General features: G+C 29.8%; 1 protein-coding gene across 1 annotated transcript in view; it reads left to right on the top strand.

Annotated features, from left to right (window-relative positions):
• The window catches only part of LOC127281295 (protein Wnt-7b-like), a 78,429-nt gene that overhangs the window by 43,642 nt on the left and 11,685 nt on the right, over nt 1-23,102 (top strand). Inside the window, exon 2 of the mRNA XM_051304942.1 lies at nt 6,978-7,198. Coding sequence (XP_051160899.1) covers nt 6,978-7,198 — 221 coding nt within the window. The remainder of the gene's footprint in view (nt 1-6,977; nt 7,199-23,102) is intronic.

The following is a 23,102-nucleotide window of genomic DNA, read 5'->3' as shown; positions in this document are numbered from 1 at the left end:
AAGTTTCCATTCGCCATTTTTCATAATTCTCGATCTCAACTACCGCACTCTGCCATATAGTGAAAAAGTGAGATTTTAATTAAAATTAAAAGTTACTATAAGGTCACTAAATTTTTACTAGAGCAGGGGGTGACAGTTGACTGAGAATTATGAACGGAAATTTTTGTTAGCGGTGACATTGGAATCTTTAATTTGGACAGTTACCAGGGTTGGGAAGCGATAAAAATTAAAAATTATAAAAAATAGTATAAAACAGTTCGAAAGTAATTTTTTTAAGCTACGTTAGAAAGGATTTAAACCTGACGGAAGAATAGAATTTAACCAAAATCATTCCCTGACTAAGGTGTAAATATACTTCGATATAGCAAAAAAATAAAATAAAGAAGTTACCGCCATTAAAAATTTTAAAATTAGACAATTTTTAAATATCACGAATTCCCTCTTCCCTTTCTCCAATTATTCATTATCTAGTATGAAACACTTGCTTTCATAAGCCACTAAATCCAAAACGACACTAATTTCAACTCATTGAATTTCTTCTTCATTAGGTGTGGTTTTTTCGCCATTGCATTTTTGAGGTTATGTTTATGCTCCACGTTGAAAGGTAACTCAGCTGAAAACAAAATTTAGGTTAAATTATAGTGTTTTTTAGATATTACAAAAAAGTTGATTAACTCTTAATAAAAATCACTGATTAAGTTTTTCATTAGATCCAAAATATAATATTCAATAAAAATTAGTTTTATAATTTAACATTCTTTCATTTTATACATGAATTTTCTTTTATATAAGAAAGTGTTAATTTTTGTATTATTTTTATCTGTCGTATGAAGTATATATGTATATATATACATAAAGAATGAGAAAGAAAAAAAAATGAAATTCAGCCCAAGCATCAATTTCGAGGCAAGAGAGAGGTGCTTAAGTAAGCATATTATATCGGCTTTCTGATTAAGATCAGTTGAATTTTTCCTGCATTACTTATCGCTTCGTGAATGGCGATTTTAATCTCGCAGATTGGAATCTTCGCAAAGCTTAATATGAACCCCCTTTCGACCCTCCCCCCTCCACGCGTTACTTCCTCACCCATTCCGCAGCAAATCACACACACACACACACATATATATATATACATACACGATGAGAGGAGAAATATAATTTAAAGCGCACCATATCCTGGAAAATATGCGTTATAAATCGGATTCCAGGTGGCTTGCAACAACGAATTTATGTCTGCATTCAAAGTAACATTACACACGGTCATTAGTGAGTAATGCTTAACATTATATACCCCTTTTTCATATATGGCGACTAATAACACTATTTGCAAGCGAGCAAGTCAGCAACACCAAAAGAAAAAGAGATGGAGGAGAAAGAAAGAGAGAGAGAAAAGACCACCGGGAGTTTCGCTGAAAGCCTTATTGTGGAAAAAGCCCACCCAGATTTCAAAGAAATCGATCATATCATTTTATTTTTTAATATATATATATATGTATAATATATGGCTTTTTATAAAAGACGAAAGAATTTAAAAAAAAATGAAACCAGAAATTATTTGCAAAATATATTTTTTTTTCTGTCCTTCACTGCGACGTTTTATGCCCGCCTATAATTATTCATTAGACACAGAGAGGAAGAGATTTTTTTCAACCATAACCGTTAACAATAAACGAAAATTACAGGCATCAAAGAAAAAGGTATATATGGATGAAAGAGAGAGAGAGAGAGAGAGAGAGAGAGAGAGAGAGAGAGAGAGAGAGAGAGAGAGAGAGAGAGAGAGGGGGGGGAAGAAAGATAGAAAAAAAAACTTCGGGGGAATCGTGCAAAATTATTGGGCACACTGAAATTGAAGCATACTACTCTTGTGCAATACCCTTAATATAACCTCGATGAGCTACTGCGGAGGCGCAGTTTTGCGAGTAAAAACGCCCCCTTTTCTTTTGCTCCTCTAAGATTGTTGCACCACTTTGTGGTTATATATTATGGTATCCATTTGCGTGAAGAGAAGGATAAAGATGAAAAGAGAGAAGTGTTTAGAAATGAGAAACAAACAAAGAAAAAAAGAAACAGAAGATACACCAGTCGGAAGAAATAACAATATCCATTAGACTTTTATTAATGTCCATAACATTAGAGAGCGCAAAATCCCTATATATAATTACACACATATATAGGTATAACTAACAACTAGTTTTTTTAAAAAAATAAAAAATGAATATTGCAATAATTCACGTTAACCTCAATGATTATGATATCGTTTATAAAAATTTAATCAAAATTTTTACTACGTATAAAGTGACAAATGTGATCATTTGTCATAATTTTCATCAACTACCACACCCTGAATTAGTGAAAATTTTAGTGATAGTTACTTTGAATGTTACTAGATTTTCTGTTGGTTTCCATTGGTCCCACTCGACAAAATCCCTATACTCGTCATTTGTCATAATTCTTGTCAACTACCTCACCCTACTCTATATAGTAAATATTTAGTAACTTTATGGTAACTTTTAATTTTAACAATAAATTCACTAAATATTCACTAAGGCAGGGTGCGGTAGTTGACGAAAATTAAGACAAATATAGTGAGTATAGGGACAATGGAAACCAGAAGAAATTTAGAAATTTGATAATTTAGCCATTGCTCCTTATTCCGTGTATAGAAATTGCCTTATCAGGGCCCTAGTAGGGAATGAAACGCTGTACCTGATCAGGGTCAAATCAAGACGATTAGAAAATGTGGATTCCCTAATAATAGGGCAGTCTGATCCGACCCCGATCTGGGCCCTGGTAAAATTTCTACACGGGATATTTAAAAAAAAAATTGGTAAAAAGTTACCCCCATTAAAAATTTGGAGTTTAATTTAATATTTATAAATAACACCATTTTTGAGATGTTTCCCTCTTTCTTTTTTTCCCCCCAATTATATTCATTATCTAGTATGAAACACTTGCTTTCATCAGCCACTAAATCCAATATACGAGACTAATTTCACTCATTTTGAATTTCTTCTTCATTGTATAGGTGTGGTTTTTTCGCCATTGCATTTTTGAGGTTATGTTTATGCTCTACGGTGAAATGAGCCTCAGCAGTAGCTGCAAAAAAAAATTTAGATTAAGTTTGTGTTTTTGTCCTTTTTGTAATTTATGGCGCTTTATTTTATTCTTTTACAAAAAGATGAGTTGTCACTTTTGTTGTCTCCTTCGTATAGAAAATTATCAGTTATCTGTATAACATTAGTTATTGGTAATATAAATTATAATTCAATTTTATTTTAGAAATTATATAAAGTTATTAATTTTCTATAGGTATATAATTTTATAATAATATTTATAATAGTTGAAAATAATAATAATAATTATAATAATAATAATAATATTAAATTCCGGTTCCAAAAGTTGTTTTGCATATTCGTTTTCTAAACTTTTATTTGTTTATCTATTTTAACATTTTTTTTGCCTTTTTAAGGAAAATAGAAATTTCTAGAAAATTTCACTATATATATATATATATATATATATATATATATACATGTAAACATGTATGTAACACCCACGCAATTTTGTATGCACCAATCAGGTTGCATTGGAATTCGCGCAATTACTCGACTAGTATATATATACGTACACGTACAAAACAAACGAATAATTGCACTATCGAGGGAGACGCGACCTCCTTGAGTGCGATGTGCTCCGGGCGCCGTAATGGTTTAGCTAAGCGTGTCTAATTAGAATAACGAGTGGCGTCATTGCGGAGCTATAATTAAAGGGAGTTCAACTTATATATATACATGTATATGTTTTTCACGCCTTTTGTATAACCAGCCACTTTTTCTTACACACCGATATATAAACATATATATTTATATATATGTATATGTATATATATATATATATATATACGTGTAAAAAACACATCTTACAATTTTTTTTAAATTTTGCACAATAAAATATTTTTTCGCTAAAATTTTTTTTTTTGATTTTTATATTTCACATAAGCTGAATATTTAAATTTTAACCTATAGAGATATTTTTTTAAAGCTTAAATTGAGGTTATATTTATGTCAAGGTAATGGGAAAATAACCTTAAAATTTAAATGAAAATAGGATATTTTAAGGGTTAAATTAAAGGCACTCTCACAGCTTTTTGCCTACCTGCCTGTCTGCAGGTTACCATGGCAACGTACGAGTGTGAGTGAGACAGAAAATTTGAATATTCAAATTCTTAAATTTTCCGTCGCACTCACTCTCATGCGTTGCCATGGTAACCTGCAGACAGCCAATAAGGTGTGAGAGTGCCTTAAGATTATTTTCTTAATGGCAAGGGAACATAACCTCAAAATTTAAATTAAAATTGAGATATTTTAATGAATATAAATTAAGGTTATTTTTTTTTTTAAGAACAAAGGGAACATAACCTCAAAACATATAGATATCCCTCAAAGCACCAAAACTTTCCTAAAGATTTATTTATGAAATGTTCAGAATATTTAATTGCAATGTTTATTAGTGAAAATTGTGTAAAGATTTAAATGTCTTTATTAAATAAATGTTCAGGAAAGTTTCGCGCTAAAAATTTATTCAAGTGGGACATTTAAATCTTTACACAATTTTCACTAATAAACATTGCAATTAAATATTCCGAACATATATATATTTCAAATAAATATTTAGGAAAGTTTCGGTGCTGTGGAGGTAGATTAGCGTTATTGAGATTGAAAAACAGATCTAGACTAAATTCTAATTTATAAAGTGCAAAGTTGAAGATAATGATAAAAGTTTGGCTAAAAGAAGAAAATGTCTTTTAGGTTATGTCAGACATTGATAGATTATATATTATTTAATTTTGTTTAAATTATATGCGTGAATGCTTAAACTAATATAGAGAATATATGCTAAAATAAAATCAAAAATAAAAAAAACTCATCACGTACCCATATTGAATTGAAATCTAATGTGGACATATAGTGATAACACTAATTGAATGACTGAGAATTATTTATATATATATATATATATATATATATATATATATATATATATATATATATATATATATATATATATATATATATGGCACTGATTGGTAAGCCTATAAATCTACCTTGACTGAAGCTCGTCGCCTTAGGGACGTGAGTAATTTGTATGTCGAGGCGAATAGGTCGTCCTCCATGACAAGGAAGATAAGATGTAAGTACGCGACATGACGTTAAAGGTTCATTTAATACCAGCTATATCCCGGTTCAATTAGTGCTAATTAGCCTCGAGAGCGATAACACCTCGCTTCTTTACACACATACACACACACACATATATATATATATATATATATATATATATATATACATACGAAAATTGAAGAAAATATTTCCCAATTACCAACTCCCTTTGCGCAATTGAAATTTAACATAACTTTCAATTAACAAAAACACTGGGCATTAACAAGATAAAAAAAATTTATTACATAAAAGATCAATTTATTCTTTATATAAAAAATTATTTTCAAAATTTTATGATTTAAATATATAATTGATTTATTCCATTATTAATCGAATTATCGAAATAGTAATCGATTTGTCGATATAATTATCGATTTATCGAAATATCGAAGTATTAATCGAGGTAATAATCAATTTATCGAAGTATTAATCGAGGTAATGATCGATTTGTCGATATAATAATCGATTTATCGAGATATCGAAGTATTAATCGATTTGTCAAAATAGTAATCGAGATATCGAGAGATTAATTGAATTCTTATAATCGATATATCGAGATATCAAAGTATTAATCGATTTATCATAATAATAATCAATTTATCGAGATATCGCAAAGTATCGATTACACTACTTCGATTTCTTGAGAAATCGATAAATATCTCGTCACATGGATATTTCGATGTATCGAAGAAACTTACAAAGCTGTGCTAAATTATCGAGAAATATTTTTATATACCCTTAGCGAATGTAAAAAAGAAGAATTTAAATAAACTATATCTACATATTATATATATATATATATATATATATATATATATATATATATATATATATACACAGTATAAGAGGTTTAAACCAGTATAAATATACAATGTGGTAAAATTACTATCCAGTAACACCTTTTTTTTCAAATACGTACACATTATTCGACAAATTTACTTGGGACCTAACACTTTAAATATAGTATATGCATATATACATACACGGAATGTTGATCAGTGTGGCGCCAAACGAATTGTAACATGCGTAAGAGTCTCGTCTGGAGTGGCCTGCGCGCAGTATCCACAACTACCTATTAGCGGGTCATAAATCCCGGCTTTATAGCAGAAACGAACCTTTAAAAAACCTAAATCATTTGGGACCCTTCATGAACAGAGAAAAAATGACAAACAACTGTCTAAACTTGGCAATCAGAACCTACAATCTATATGCGCATATATATATATATATAGAGTTCTACAAATAACTTTTTTTTTATCAGAGTAACGAAAATATCAAGATAAACCCTTTTTTTAAGTTTGTCTACAACATATTTTTAAGTTGTAAATCAAAAATTTGAAAATTAATATTTAGTTCTGTCAAAAAAAAAAAGGTTTTATTTTTTGACTTTATATTTTTAAAAATCTATAATTAAATTATCAACCTAAAAAAAAACGTTTAAATAAATAAACTCCTAATTAGACAATATATTTAATTTTCAGTTGATTAAAAACAAATTTCGTAAAACTTGAATTTTTTTGTAATTTGATGATCTTATTTGAAAAAAAAAAATATATATATATATATGGCATCTATATTATAATGAGAAAAAAAATTGCTTGCCAATGGACATAATATTGTGTATAATTTCTATACCTGTGGTGAAACACTTTTTTTTTTATCTCGAGGTACCACCTCACATATATATATACTTCTATATATATATATATATATATAAATTGGTTGGCAAATGGCCGATAATGAAATTTCTTGTTTCAGGGTGGTCGGAGCTTTTATGGTTGGCGCGGCAGTTTGTGGACGGATTCCCGGATTGGGCAAAAATCAGCGGGAGCTGTGCAAAAAGGCACCGTACGTGATGCCAGCTATTGGTGAGGGTGCCGAGCTCGGTCTTCGTGAGTGTCGACATCAATTTAGGCATCACCGCTGGAATTGTTCTCACGTCGTCAGCGACCAGATTTTCGGTCACGTTGTAGTCGTAGGTTAGTAATTTTTTTTTTTTTTTTTTAAATATATTTTTCGCTGGCAACACTTATTTTTAATATTAAATTTTTTTTTTGCCAAACATACCTTTATATTATTAATAAAAAGAATCATTATTTCATTGTAACAAATTTGTAATGGAATACTATTTTTATTTGCAATTAATGATTAATTTTGCATTGTAGAGGAACCTTTATGGATTTTCATCAATTTATTAATGTCCCTACTAACTAAAGTTCCTATGGTTGGTTTACATTGTCCCCACTTGCAAAAATCTCTACTCGCCATTTGTCATAATAATGGAGCATTTACACCTTTGGTAAAAAAAATTTTATTTTTGTATTTTCCGAAATTCACAAATCTTATTGGTTATTCACAATCTGGATTGATAATGGACAACCAATCAGATCTTTGCATTTAGGAAAAGGAAAATAAAAAATTTTTTTACCAAAGGTGTAAATGCTCCATAATTTTCGTCGACAACCCCAACCCTGATCTAGTGAAAATTTAGTAACTTTATAGTAACTTTTAATTTTAACAATAAAGTCACTAAAATTTTACTAGCGCAGGGTGCGATAATTGACAAGAATTATGAGAAATGGCGAGTGGGGACAATGGAAACCAACCCCTATTTGCCATAATTTTCAATCAACTGCCGCATCCTGCTCTAGTAAAAATTTAGTGACTTTATTGTTAAAATTAAAAGTTATTATAATGTTACTAAATTTATATGCGAGAGCAGGGTGCGGTAGTTAACCAGAAATTTGACAAATGTCGAATGGGGACTTTGGTGAGTGAGAGGAATGGAAACTAACCTTAATTTGGTAATTTTTTTTAATTCCCCAGAAAATAAAATTACTAGTTTAAAATTTAGGTTGGTTTCCATTGTCCCCACTTGCCATTTCTCATATTTCTGGTTAACTAACGCACCCTGCTCTCGTGAAAATTTAGTAACTTTATAGGAACTTTTAATTTCAACAATAAAGTTACTAAATTTTCACTAGAGCAGGGTGCGGTAGTTGAAGGAGAATTATGACAAACGGCGAGTGGGGACAATGGAAAACAATGTTTCACTAAAACAGGGTGCGGTAGTTCACGGAAAATTGTTGATACCACCATTTTGAGATATTACCCTCTTCCCTCATGTATTTTCTCCAATTATTCATTATCTAGTATGAAACACTTGCTTTCATTAGCCACTAAATCCAATACGTCACTAATTTCACACATCGAATTTCTTCTTCATTACTTTTTTTTCCATCCATTGCATTTTTGAGGTTATGTTTATGCTCCACGCTAAAATGGACCTCATCTGCAAACAAAATGTAGGTTAAGTTAGTGTTTTTTAGAGTGTAATTACAAAAAAATAATTAACTATCAATAAAAATCACTGATGTTTAAGTTTTCCTTTACGCTTATAAGTTATTTAACAGAAATCTTCCAAAATACGGGATTATCATATTTTTCCCTTTATGACAATAACAAAAATGCTTTATAATTTTTGTTTTCCTTTTATTAATATTACATTGAAACAAAAATTTACTCCGCATGCCTTCACTGACGAGTCAGGACCTGTAGGGGACTGGTTCGGGGGCAGGTTTTAACCTCTCGATTAGATTTATTTACTTTTTTTTTCTTCTTTTTGATCAACGTGTCTTCCAGGCGAATGATAAATTATGTGGAAGGTAAGCGTCCTGTGGCGTATAAACACGAAAAAGAAAGTCAAGATCGTTTTAAGATTTTTTTTTTTTGATATTGTAAAATAATTTTCAAAAACTTTATAACTATACAAATAATATTAATTTGGAGAAATGACATCAGTTCAATAGAAAGAAATAGTAATTTAGAATCTATATATATATATATCAAAGTAGAACAAACTGACGAATCGTTTATAAAGATTAGATGAAAAGATTATTTGATATAGAAGGAAAGAGAAAAAAAAAATTCCATGATTAAACGCGATGCTTCGGATTATAATGAGAAGTATCAATTTGCATAATAAAACTGTTATGAGATGCCTAATTATACTAATTATCCAGATCTTAATCATTAAAATTAGCATACAGTTTGGATTGAATGAAGTCGTTCTGCCCAGCAGGCAAAGCAATAAAGGGTGTTAAAAGAGTATCCCACACTTCTGTGGCACACAGCAGTATATATATAAATCGCTTTTTAGCCCTCTTTTGTGAACCTGTTCGAAAAAAGGGGGATCATCGTGAAGGCAAAAAACATGTGTAGAAACATAGATATCTACGTTTCAAACACCCACGTGTTTTGCTTAACGAGCATTTGTTTAATATATATTTGTATACCTTGTGCGACATTGTTGGCCAGGATATAATTTGATACTTGTGGCCATTTTGCCCAGTGAAATTTTTATCGTATCTTCCTACGCTCTTCGTCAACGTCGGGTTTTTATTTTATTTCTCTTGAAAATTCAGCCTATATATATATATAAGCGAACAACATTCCAAGTTAGCCGCAAGCCTCGCAATTTTCAAGTGTTTTGCGCGCACGTCAACATCTTAACCTCTCTTCCTGTTTGTTGCGTCAAAACACGTCAGACTCGCGGAATCTCAATATAAAGTTTAATATAGGATCATAAGAGCTATGCCAAACTTGTAGGTATTGAAATTGTTTTGCAATTGTGGAATTTCGAAAGTTAACATTGATAAACTACTACTTTTTTTTATCATCACATATATTCTTAACTTTCTAATTTATTAATTGCGATAATCGCAGCGCCATCTGTGCAGGTCTTAAGGTCTAACTAGTTTTTATTCGCCATTTTGAATTCTTGTTCAACTACCGCACCCTGCTTTAGTAAAAATTTAGTGACTTTATAGTAACTTTTAATTTTAACTAGAATGTCACTAAATTTTTACTATAGCAGGGTGCGGAAGTTACCCGTTTAAAAATTCGGAAATTAGAATACTACAATTTTGAGATGTTTCCCTCTTTCCTTTTCCCCCTCCCCCCAATTATTCATTATCTAGTATGAAACACTTGCTTTCATCAGCCACTAAATCCAATACTACACTACTTTTGTTGAATTGAATTTCTTCTTCATTCCTTTTCTTTGACATCCATTGCATTTTTGAGGTTATGTTTCTGCTCCACGATGAATGTTGCCTGCAAACAAAATTATGAACAATAATAATAATAATAAATAAAATGCTACCGAATAAAATTTAAATTATGTTAGAACGCAAATTGAAAATTAAAGATAAACATAACCTCGAAATTTTAGTAAAGATTTACCATAATCATTATAATAAATTTATAATAGAAAAAATGAATTTTAAATTCGACTAACATTTTTCCACATGTCAAGTGTACAGAATTTAAAAATATAATGAAAATTCGTTGAATTTTTCACATACCTAAGAAGAAAATGTCTAATTAGTGTGTTATTAAATAAACTGAAAGTATTTTCTAATATTTATCAAACTAGAAACCAGCATCTAGAAAAAGTTGTCCCCTACAACCTCTCTCTCTCTCTCTGTATATATATTAAACGAAAACAAAAAAGTAAAATTTCAACAAGAATTTTTTTTTTTTAAATCGTTGTATTAATGGGATTTTCCGCTAGAAATAACAAGAAACATTTCATGTCGAGACATTTCTAATTGTATATGATGATGTACATCCTTTTTTTTCAAATTTACTGACGCCATATTGCTTTGGGAATTTTGCGGTTCACCTATTTTTTTTTCATGACAAATAAATACTTCCTTCTCCGCATGTAAATACAAAAATATATAACTAAAGCAAGATTGAACAAGTTTTTTTTTTCTTTTTTTTTCCATGGAATTAAGTTAATTGTTGGTTTCAGTTGAATGAAGAATCTCTCCTAATGTCCTGTGGAGGGAATTGAAGAGAAAGAGAGAGACACGCGAAGAAACGCGCGCGACAAACGAATGGACAGGTAGTCACAGCCAGTAGCTCTTAAGAACAAGATAATCCGTGAGGTACGAGCTAAAAGCCGACGTGATCCGCTCGCATAAATATTGCTAAATACGCGTATTTGTCATCCCTATGGCATTAAAGAAACTTCTTCTCTATATATTTTGCTGCATTGAATTTATATATATATATATATATGTATCCGAAGAAGAAAACTGGTCTCTTCGTACCATGTGTCCCGCATGGGTTATTTCTCACGATCATCTGTGGATCTGCAGGATTATGTATATATATATGTTGAGAGAGAGAGAAAGAGAGAGAGAGACTACGAAGGAAATCGAAAGGTAAACCTCTTCAGGGTTTCTCATTCAACGTCAATGGATTTCAAGATCCGGCCAACAAACAACAAAATGAGGATCATCTTTCACTTCTTTTTTTTTGTTGTTGAAATGTTATTTATATATCAACAGAGCGGAAGGAGAAAAAGAGAAGAGATCTTTTCCGTCAAATTGTCATGTTCCTCATCCCCACTCATAGCCAACATGTTGAATATTTTGTTTTTTTTTTATTTAGACAATTATGGTGGCTAAAAGTATTTGCAGTTTGCGTCATTGAAGGATTACCTTGTGTATAACAAGACCTGGACGGAATATTTTATTTTACGCCTGACAAAGTAATTTGGACCGCACGGATGTAAGATAACAAATTTTGAAGTGTTTGCGCGGCCAAAGGGAGAAGGAAGACGCGACGAAGTTGATAACGTCATTGACAAAATATACTCGTTAATGTAGCGCCTTTCTTATCGATATGTATGAGACATATCTTGCTTTCGAGGCGTAAAATAAGCCAAAAGAGGTTTTATGAGACAATAACTATTTTTTTAAAATTTTTTCAAAAATTATTCATGATCTAGTATGAAACACTTGCATTACGCCACTAAATCCAATACGATACTAATTTCACTCATCGAATTTTTTTTTTCGCCATTCGTTGCGTTTTTGAGGTTATATGTTGTGTGTAGGCAAAAATTTTCTATTGTAACAAGCAGGGATCGGTAGCCTGAATTTCTAGTGTTTCTAATTTCCGTTAGTATCGAACTTCGATAAAATACTTTTCGCTACCCAACCCTGCCTGATCGAATAGTTTTAAACTTTGTAACCTTAAACAAAAAGAATATTATTAGTATTTGTATTTACAACGCATAACATTGATAAATTATGAAAAATATTTAAAAACAAACAAAGAACACACCATATTTGAATATAATCATTTACAAAACTTAAAGGCAACTCTCTCTCTTTTTCTTTCTCACGTGACATGTCTTGGTGATTCAGATCCAGGATAATTGTATCGTGCCATGTGTGCTGAACGATCTGTCTCTGTCGGTCTTATCTCACCACTAATTTGTTCGATATGCCGTTCCAGGCACCCGTAAACGCCACAAGAAACATCCAAGAAGCAAACCATCTCTCATTCACTATAATGTAATGAGACCCGATAGCAAAACGTTGCCCTTTATTCGGTCGATGGATCGATTTATGACCAAGAAATATAATCCTTGATTGTACTATATATATATATATATATATATATATATATATATATATATATATATATATATATATATATGTAAGGATTTCCTTACGGAAGAGATATGAGAGAAATTCAAATACTTATTTTCATAAAGAAAAAAAAGAGTGAGACACTGAAAAATGATATCTTGAGTGGAACCAATTTTATATCTTGAGGGAACCGTTTTGTAGATACATATAATCGTTAAAAGAAACTCAATTCAAGGAATTCATGGAGTATGTCAAACGATAAAGGCTAATCTGAAGAATAAGTAATGATGCTGCTAATTAAAACCTGATTTTAAAAAAAGAGTTGGAAAAAAATGATCAATTTTCCATTTGATATATTTTGGTTCACGAATTGTTTTTTTTTTTTATTTTTTGAGGGACAACTTATATATTAATGACTAGAGTCAGCTATAGAAGCTGATTTTCTATTGGCATGTCCATTAAAGTCACTCGTTCACTGGCACGAAATGAAGTAGAAGAAGAAGAAGAAGGAGCAGCAGCAGCAATTTAAAGAAATGGGTTTATTATCATCTTTTAATCTGCCTCTCGTGCCTCGTTCGTTAATCCCAAGGACGTAGGACATCGTCACACGTATAGCTGCATGCCATTACTTCACATTCTGCATGGTCAAGAAACTCGACTCATCAGCCCCACCGCACCACTTCTGATCCTTAACAAGCACAAGTGATGGAGTCAGTTAATTAAAAGCTGAGCTTTCAAGTCTTTTTCAATCTTCTTTTTTTTTACCAATTTAGATGTCAGCTTGCCATAACGTAAATTCCACTTTGAAAATTTCTTGTCGCGAAATTATAACGATGATAAAATGTATTCGAATTAATAATAATTATTCTTAATAATATTATTTTATTCTTTAATCATTTAGAGAGACATAAACTGTGAAATAATTAGGAATCATTAGGAATTGATAAAAGTGTAACGGTCTTTGGTGGAAAAGTATATATATATACAGAGACGAGGTATTTCAATGTCTGCATAATCGATTAGCATAATTTTGATCGCACACAAACATTGAGGTTATAGACTGTTGCTGCGTGAAGAGCTATAAAAATTCTCTGGACCGCACGCGCACAAATGGCATTTTAAAGCTGGATCGACTTGAATCAGATAGTGAAACGATTAACCAATCGCTATAATTAAGACACACTCGTCCACTTAGCATTTGTACAATCCAACCAAGTCGCTCATCGAATTTGCATTCGAATACCCCTGGCGTTTAACTGACTTTTTTTTTTGATGCCAACTTTTTAAGCCCTTAGCGATTTGGGAGGTGGGTTCAAGTTCTACGAAAAAAAACCAGATAGACAATATTTCGAATCGAGCCTAAATGAGTCGATCAATGCCCCACGGACATTCTGGCAAAGGAGAGAGAGAGAGAGAAAGAAAGAAAGAGAGAGGGTATATAGTTGATGATTTCATTAAGAACCATAGCATTGGAACCACATTGGAACATTTACTTTGAGGTTATACAAAAAGAATAAAGTTACTAAATTTTCACGAGAGCAGGGTGCGGTAGTTAAGCAGAAATATGTCGAATGGGACAATGGAAACAAACCAATTGTATAACTTGAAGAATTTCTAACCCAGGGTTGAGTAGCTAAAAATTTTCTATTGTAACAAGCAGGGAATCGTAAATTATTTCTAATTGGTTGGTAATGATTGTCCCCACTCGCCAATTGTCATAATTCTCGTCAACTACCGCAAAATTTAGTAACTTTATAGTAACTTTTAATTTTAACAATAAAGTCACTAAATTTTCACTATAGCAGGGTGCGGTAGTTGACGGAGAATTGTGATATCACCATTTTGAGATATTACCATCTTCCCTCACGTATTTCCCCCAATTATTCATTATCTAGTATGAAACACTTGCTTTCATTAGCCACTAAATCCAATACGTCACTAATTTCACCCTGCTCTATAGTGAAAATTTAGTAACTTTATAGTAAATTTGAATTTTAACAATAAAGTCACTAGATGTTCACTACAGCAGGGTGCGGTAGTTAACAATGAATATTTAGTAACTTTATTGTTACTTTTAATTTTAACAATAAAATTACTAAATTTTCACTATAGGAGGGTGCGGCAGTAGACAGCGAATTGTGAAACCACAATTTTGAGATGTTTCCCTCTTCCCTCGTGTATTTTCCCCAATTATTCATTATCTAGTATGAAACACTTGCTTTCATGAGCCACTAAATCCAATACGTTACTAATTTCACGCATCGAATTTCTTCTTCATTCCTTTTTTTCGCCATCCATTGCATTTTTGAGGTTATGTTTATGCTCCACAGTGAAAGGTACGTCACCTGCAAACAAAATGTAGGATAAAATGAGTTTCTTTTTTAGAATAATATTACAAAAAAAATTTCTAAACTAAAAATTAAATAACAATGAAAATTGCTTTGTCAGTTAAGTCATCAGAGAATCATCATCTAGTATGAAATTAACCTACATTTTCCGGAAATAAAAAAAATATTTTCTAACCTTTTGCTGCCCAACCCTGTTGTTGTTTTCTAAATAACCTATTTATTATCACCTTTTTTTTGATGTCCAATAAAATTTATCCACTATGTGTAATGAAAAAAATTTCGACTTTCCGCTCGAATGATTTTTCAAATAATAATAATATTCTAAACGAAACAAAATTTTGCACATAAAACTCTCAATAAATGCCATTTTACCTATTGGAATATTATCTAAATAATTTTTTTCCGCATATATATGTTTACATTATAAATACATGTGGTGTGTGCCATAGAAATAAGAATAATATATAAATCGCACGATATCTTATAACTTTAGCGAACTGAATATTATTTTGAAAAAAAATTTTCTTGTCCGATAGTGTCATAAATGTCACGTATTAAACTTGTTTTCAGTTTCTCTTTTATAACGATCTTGACGTTGCATATACTTTTTTCTTCTTTTCTTTCTTTTTTTCTTTTAATAAACGGTCATTTCAGCAATTCTAGAGAACGGAGCGCCACACGTTTTATCGAGTTCCCGAGTCACGTGACACTTTGTACATTTGCACATCGTAAGTGTCAAAACCCCCACGCAAAATAAGCGGGGGGTCCAAGTTGTGGAAAAGATCTATGATCGTGTCGCATATACCGGAAAACAAATTGAAATCAAATTAATTTTTTATTTTTTTTTTTTTAAGTAAATTAATTTCTTGCCAAAGAGAGGAGGAGTAAGACTAAAATAGATAAATGGAAAAATTTCCTCAATTTGTTACGTGTGTTCAATAAAGAAGAGAGGTTTCTTCTTTTTTTTTTTTTTTGCTTCACGTCAATTAATTTTTGAAAGGCATTCCCCATCAGCAGGAAGTAATTAAAAATTCAGGGACCACCCGAAATTATTGTATACATATAAACAGCCTTGAGGAAAGCCAATCTGAATTGAGTTTCACCTTATTCTTTTGAAATGAATCGTTTCGTCGAATAAATATCCGTGTAATTAATTTCGACTCGTATAAACTGTGCTGAGAGTACAAAGTTACTCGATTGGAATTCAAATGAATCACACGGGTTGGGATAAAAACCACGTCGAGAGTTGAATCGTCGAATAAATTAAAAGCAAGAATCAGCACAAGATCGTGGAGTCTCATCTCTCTCTCTCTCTGTCTCCTATTCGAAGCGCGATAATTGCAAGCTTTTGTATGTATATATATATATATATATATATATATATATATATATATATATAATCGCGATTATATGGCAAAAGGGAGCAAAAACTATTCGAAAGGCCCAAACGTCTTAATTTAATATATATTGGTATAAAGGTGAATTGGAAAGAATTCATCGAGTCGAGTTGTTATTAATGGCTGTGTGTCTTGGAGAATTTTCACGGGGGCACTTTGTTGACCGTAAGCGAGAAGAATATCTCCCCAGTGATATATTAATTTATTAACAAGTTTGTTTATATGGAATAAGGATGCCTTACAAGAGCCCCTGGGGATCGACTACCGGCATGGCTATAACTCAATCCACACGTCTTTTCCATTGCCATTGGCACTTGTCTACGCTAAACTCCTTCCAAGCCCCCGTTGAGTTGCAAATTGCCATTATATCGACGACCTTGCATTCTTCATTTTGCATATATCTTATCTTTCATTTTTTTTTTAGATTTTTATCAATTTTTCACTAATTTCATTTTCCAAATTCCATTACAGACGCTAATTATCGTAATACATATTATTTATTTATATAAAATATTGACTATAAAAAAACATTAATATATTCATATTAATGAGAAATTTATTTATAAATTTATTTCACTGTTAAATTATTATTAATTAGAATATCAATTTACCAATTATTAATATTTGTTATTTTTAATTTGAATAATTAAAATAAATTAATTAACTGGAATAATTAATATTAATAATAAATAATAATAATTTATTAATTTATAATAATTAAAATAATTAAAATATTGAAATTAATATGAAATTTTATGGAATAGGAAAGAAAGATATGCGATTTTACTTCGTGAAAGTGAGGTTAGATTCACACTTATTTGCAGTTTTATTTTATCTTGGAAATCTGCATAAATTCCTTTGTTTTATTATTAGATTACATATCTTTTTAGAATATTATTCATTATCTAGTATATGAAACATTTTTGACAGCAATAGATCATATAGTCTTGATCTCGCATATGTAAACAAAACTATCACTGTTAGGCTGCTTCTGCAATAGGTTAATCGAATCAAGAGAATGCGCGCGCATCCATTGCCAATTATAGACCAAAATTTTTTTTTCACCTATTCCACCATTTTTACAATTTTAGTTTGTTAATATATTATATAATATTACAATTTTAATATTAAAATTATAAAAAATGTTAAATAAAAATTTGAATTTTAAAAATTAAAAGAGCAGGCACACTCCATAGAAGTTATCTTCTCGAAGGAGCATGTCTTGCCAGTAAACACAAGTGTTTCCATCTTGTTACACTGGTATCAGACAAAGATCTTTATTTTGTAGTTTGTGGCGATTTATCCTTTAACCTCAGTATTACCTTTCACACGATAATTCTTTTAGAACAAAGACGCGACATTTGCAGAAAATCCCTGCGATCTCTCGAGAGTGATTAAACTTTTTCCCAAAAATTGCACAATATTAGAAATTAAATAAATAAAATTTAAACTAATTTTATCATTTTTTACAACATAACCTCAAATGTAAATTATTTTAAAATATAAATTTTTGTTCAACTGATAATAATAATTTCTCACGTCAGAATATTTTTGCGCGCTAATGAAAAAAAAAGTATAAGTAACTCATTTTTAATATATAAGTCAAGGGGGTTGTATGTATATCAGTTTGCTAACTTAATTAGTAAAATTAACAGGACCTCGCTCAAACGTATATATATATATATATATATATATGGGTAAAAGTCAAATGTGTTTCATCGCGAAAAAAAGTGAGAGAAATTTCCTCTTGCATCTTTTAAAGTGTTCATTATAATATACACCGTATAAGATCTTTTAGCGCACGTTCACGTAGGTGTTGTCTCGCATTAAATGTACGATTAACATGCTCCGTTAAGTCGCCGCTAGCGCGTGTCTGATTCAAAAAATTCTTGTTCGGCGATGATAGGCGCTTGCCAACCTCAGTTAATATATTATTCAGCGCACGTGCTCAGCTGGGCACACACACATACAAACAAATATATATATATAAAAGCAACAAGAGAAAAACACATTAATATAACCCCCTCGACAATAAACAAAAGCCTCAATTTTTTAACATCGCTTTTTGATAGAGAGAAGATATATAAGTGGGTGTTATATGACTTTATCAAGCGGGAGAAATTTTTCGATAGTAATCATTGTAAGAATACGCTTTTTTTAAATATTAAAACAAAATAACCTCAAAATTTGTGACACTTTGAATTTTAATGCGAAAGAAGAGAAGATTGTGTTTGCAAACAAATAAGATGTAAAAAAAAAAGTATTTCATACTAGATGATGAATAATTCTAAAAAAAACGTTGTTTAAAAGAAACAAACATTTCACATTAATAATTATTATTTATATTTCTTTTATTTATTATTAATAACTATTCAATCAGTCTTTTTAAATTATTTAATTAGTTTTTTATTTATTAAATAGAATTTTTTATTTATTAATTAAAATTTTTTATTTATTTTAATAATTTCTTATTATGAATACAATTTATTTTTTTCTTAATTTTAACTAAAATTGAAATCTAATTTACTTTCTTCAAATAAATTGTTTTATTATTTATTTCAATAATTAAGTATAAAAGCGATAAATATAATTAATTTCAACTGGTAAATTAATATAAATAAATTATTAAAAAGAACTAAACCAACATGATTGGGTAGCTAGTATTATTTTTATTTAATTTCATTACTAATTTTAACTAAATAAAATCTAATTTATATTTTTTAAATTAATTGTATTATCATTTATTTCAATAATTAATTATAATAGAAATAAATATAAACTAATTTTTTGAATTAATATAAAAAAGTGACAATCTAACAGGGTTGGGTAGCAAGTGCAATTTATATATCTATTTTAAATTTTATCTTATTAAAATCTAATTTATATTTTTCAAATTATTTGTATTTTGATTTATTTTAATAATTAATTATAATAGATATAAGTAAAATTGATTTGCCCTTGGCCTCACTCGCCATTTTTCACAATTCTTGTCAACTACCGCACCCTGCTCTAGTGAAAATTTAGTAACTTTATAGTAAATTTGAATTTTAACAATAAAGTCACTAGATGTTCACTACAGCAGGTTGCGGTGGTTGGCAATGAAAATTTAGTAACTTTCTTGTTAGTTTTAATTTTAACAATAAAGTCAATCATTTTTAACTAGAGCAGGGTGCGGTAGTAGACAGCGAATTGTGAAACGACAATTTTGAAATGTTTCCCTCTTCCCTCGTGTATTTTCCCCAATTATTCATTATCTAGTATGAAACACTTGCTTTCATCAGCCACTAAATCCAATATGTCAGTAATTTCGCGCATCGTATTTCTTCTTCATTCCTCTTTTTCGCCATCCATTGCATTTTTGAGGTTATGTTTATGCTCCACAATGAAAGGTACGTCACCTGCAAACAAAATTTAGGTTAAATTAGTGTTTTTTAGAATAATATTACAAAAAAAATTTCTAAACTAAACGTATATTATCTAAAAATATTGATAAAAAAAAGAAATATAAATAAATAAAATAGTTAAATGATAAAAGAATTTTAATTTTGAAATGAAAAAAATAGTATCGCCCTGTTATATAATCTTCATAAACTATCCACACATACATATCCTTAACGTTATTTCACATTCGACGTTCAAGAAACTTGTTAGGATTCCATTACAAATATTTCTTGTCCGCAAGCAATTTGTGTAAGTCTCTCATCATCATTAACAAAATCATTAAAAAATTTAAAATTCATATAATAAAACGAGAAAAAAAAGTGTCACGCCTATATAAAACGGTCAATATTAATGTCACTTTAATATAACTAACTCTTTGAAAAACATAGTTTTACAATTTACGGTACTAGTAATTTTTCCCTATTAAAAAAAAAAAAAATAATAATAATATCCGAGGCAAATTTTTAAAATAAAAAAAGCGAATCTTTTTTTTTAAATGGTGTAAAAAAATATAACTCTCCAAATGAATTTAAAGAGTCCGCGTGCAAAAAATTCCAAATATATATATATATATTGTATACATTCTTGATGGCAAATCACCAAAAAAGGAGTGAACAGCTTTCATCTCTGCAATCAATCCGCAAGAGTAATACATATATATACGAAGACGCGATCGTCTTTTAATTTATGTCATCGCATCTTAAGTGACTCATTTAATGACTTCTGAAAATTTACACGCCAGCAAATTGAATATGTGTGGGCGATATAATTTATGACGATTGCCTTAAAACGATCTCCCTAAATCCGTTAATTAATTTGCCCTCCGCGCGCTAACGGCATGTCGATTAAAATCAAGGTGCGATAATCGAGGGCCGAAGAAGAAATAGTTTTCAGTCCTGTTTTGCAAATTGTCATCGCAGCTTTTAGGAGAATCGTATATGTAAATTTTTTTTTTTGAATTTTTATTAAAATCTCTTTTTTTCTTTATTAAGCGAAAAATTAAATTACTTTTTTTTCAAATAACTCGTGACGATTAAGTGAATCAAAAAGAAGATACGCGAATTTGTTCGAGATGAATATATATGTGTCAGAGTTCCGCCTACAAGATAATACAATGAACTCTTATGTATTTTAATATTATATATTCATGATTTTTTTTTAACGATCGTTCGCCAAACAATGGAGCATTATTGTATACGTTTGAAAAAAATTATTTCACTATTTTATAAACAAAATTATTTTTAAAAAATCATGTGGAACACGACTGCGCAGCTAAAAAATACTACTGCGCAACTAGAAACTGGGAATTACTCTACTGCACAGGAAAAAATTGCGCAGAATACTATTGCGCAGCTATGTGTTGCGCACAAGTCTACAGCGCATCTACGACGTGCGCACAATGCTACTGCGCATCCGTATGTTGCGCACAAGTCTAAAACGCATCTACAAACTGCGCAAAAGACTACTGCGCAGACATATGTTGCGCACAACTCTAAAACGCATTTAAAAATTGCGCATAACGCTACTGCGCAGCAAAGAATTTCATTTTACCAAAAATCGCATTTCGAATTACTCCGCTGATAAAAATTACTAACAAAAAAAAATCAAGGTAATATTCTAAATTATATTAAAATAGAGGAAAATTACTAAATATTTTATTGGAGAATCACTGTGATAGTTTACAATATTATTGGCTTTAAAAACCTTTAGCTCGAGAAGATATTAGATGGTATATATATACAATGTTTTTTAGAGTCTTTACGGTGATTTTACCTTTATATATACTATATATATTAAATTATCTGTCCGGTTTAAGACTTGTTCCCATAAAATTACTCGATATGTTTTATTAGCATGGTTACCATAAGGTATATCTCTTTCATGAAAGAGTGGGTTTGAGGGGGAGAAGTAAAAAATTCCACCCTTCCTCTCCCTATTTTTTTTTTTTTTTTTTTTTTATTCTTCACGAGAATTCTATGGGAAGCTATATACGCGTGTTACGCGACGTGGGCAGCAGAATATAATTATCCACGTATTTGTCGTCGAAGCAACGAGAAGCGAGCAAGTTGTAAAGTTGTTTCAGAAAAAGATACATTATTGAGTTTTTCCCTTATTTAAACGCTTTCAGAAAGATTTTTTTTAATTCTTAATAACGATTTTAACATTTTTTGTTTGAAAAACGGTTTTTGAGGTTAGGTTGTAAAAACATATTTGCTTTGCCTATCCATTGCCTAATTTCAATTAAATTTTCGCCACATTAGGAATAGTGAATAGAAAGGAGGTTTTTTTTTTTAAATTCTTAATAACGATTTTAACATTTTTTGTTTGAAAAACGGTTTTTGAGGTTAGGTTATGTAAAAACATTTGCTTTGCCTATCCATTGCCTAATTTCAATTAAATTTTCGCCATCACATTAGGAATAGTGAATAAATGAAAAAAAAATTTCTTTTTTTAGAAATTATGTAAAAATATTTTTTTTACATTAAAAAATGAAACACTTTTCAAAAACGGAATTTTTTTTTTTTTTTAATATTCTCCACATATTCTCCAAAGGAAAGTAAATAAAAAAGTCAATTTTATGAATGCGAATATATGCCAAAAAATTAACAGGTAAAAAATACCGAATTTTTTAAATATTAATTAATGGCATATGGTAGAAAATATAAAATCGAAAAAAATAAAACTTGGAAGTTTATTAAAAGTAATTATTTCACGGGGCAAAAGGATCGTAAAATATCAAAATAATATATATATATATATATATATATATATATATATATATATATATATATATATATATATATATATATATATATATATATATATATATATATTCATAATATTTGTATATTTTACATATATATAACATAGAAAGGCATAAAAAAATCATCCGAAAGAGAGCAGAATTTACAAAAAATACGTCTTTCTATTTATTTTAAAAAAGGAATACCAGTAAATTAAATTTTATCTAAAAAATAGCATATTTTTTTCTTTTATAAAATTACAAATATAAAAAAACATTTTTAATGACGAAAAATAATTTCAAATTTAAAAATTTTTATATCAAAAATATAGAAAAAAATTTTTTTTTTTGAAAAAAAAGAAAAAATCCATCTCATTTTGGCAAAAAAAAAACAAAAAAAAAATTCCCCCTTAATAATAAATTATATTCAAAGATATGGTGAAATTTAAAGGTTTTTCTATACTCATCTGTTTTGCAACATCTTTAAAGCTTCGATAGTCATA

The sequence above is a fragment of the Leptopilina boulardi genome, unplaced genomic scaffold (genome assembly GCF_019393585.1).
Source record: "Leptopilina boulardi isolate dan_hultmark-lab unplaced genomic scaffold, ZJU_Lbou_2.1 LbouV2_266, whole genome shotgun sequence".
NCBI lineage: Eukaryota > Metazoa > Arthropoda > Insecta > Hymenoptera > Figitidae > Leptopilina > Leptopilina boulardi.
The sequence above is the reverse complement of the archived record's forward strand: the minus strand, read 5'-3'. Positions and strand labels throughout refer to the sequence as shown.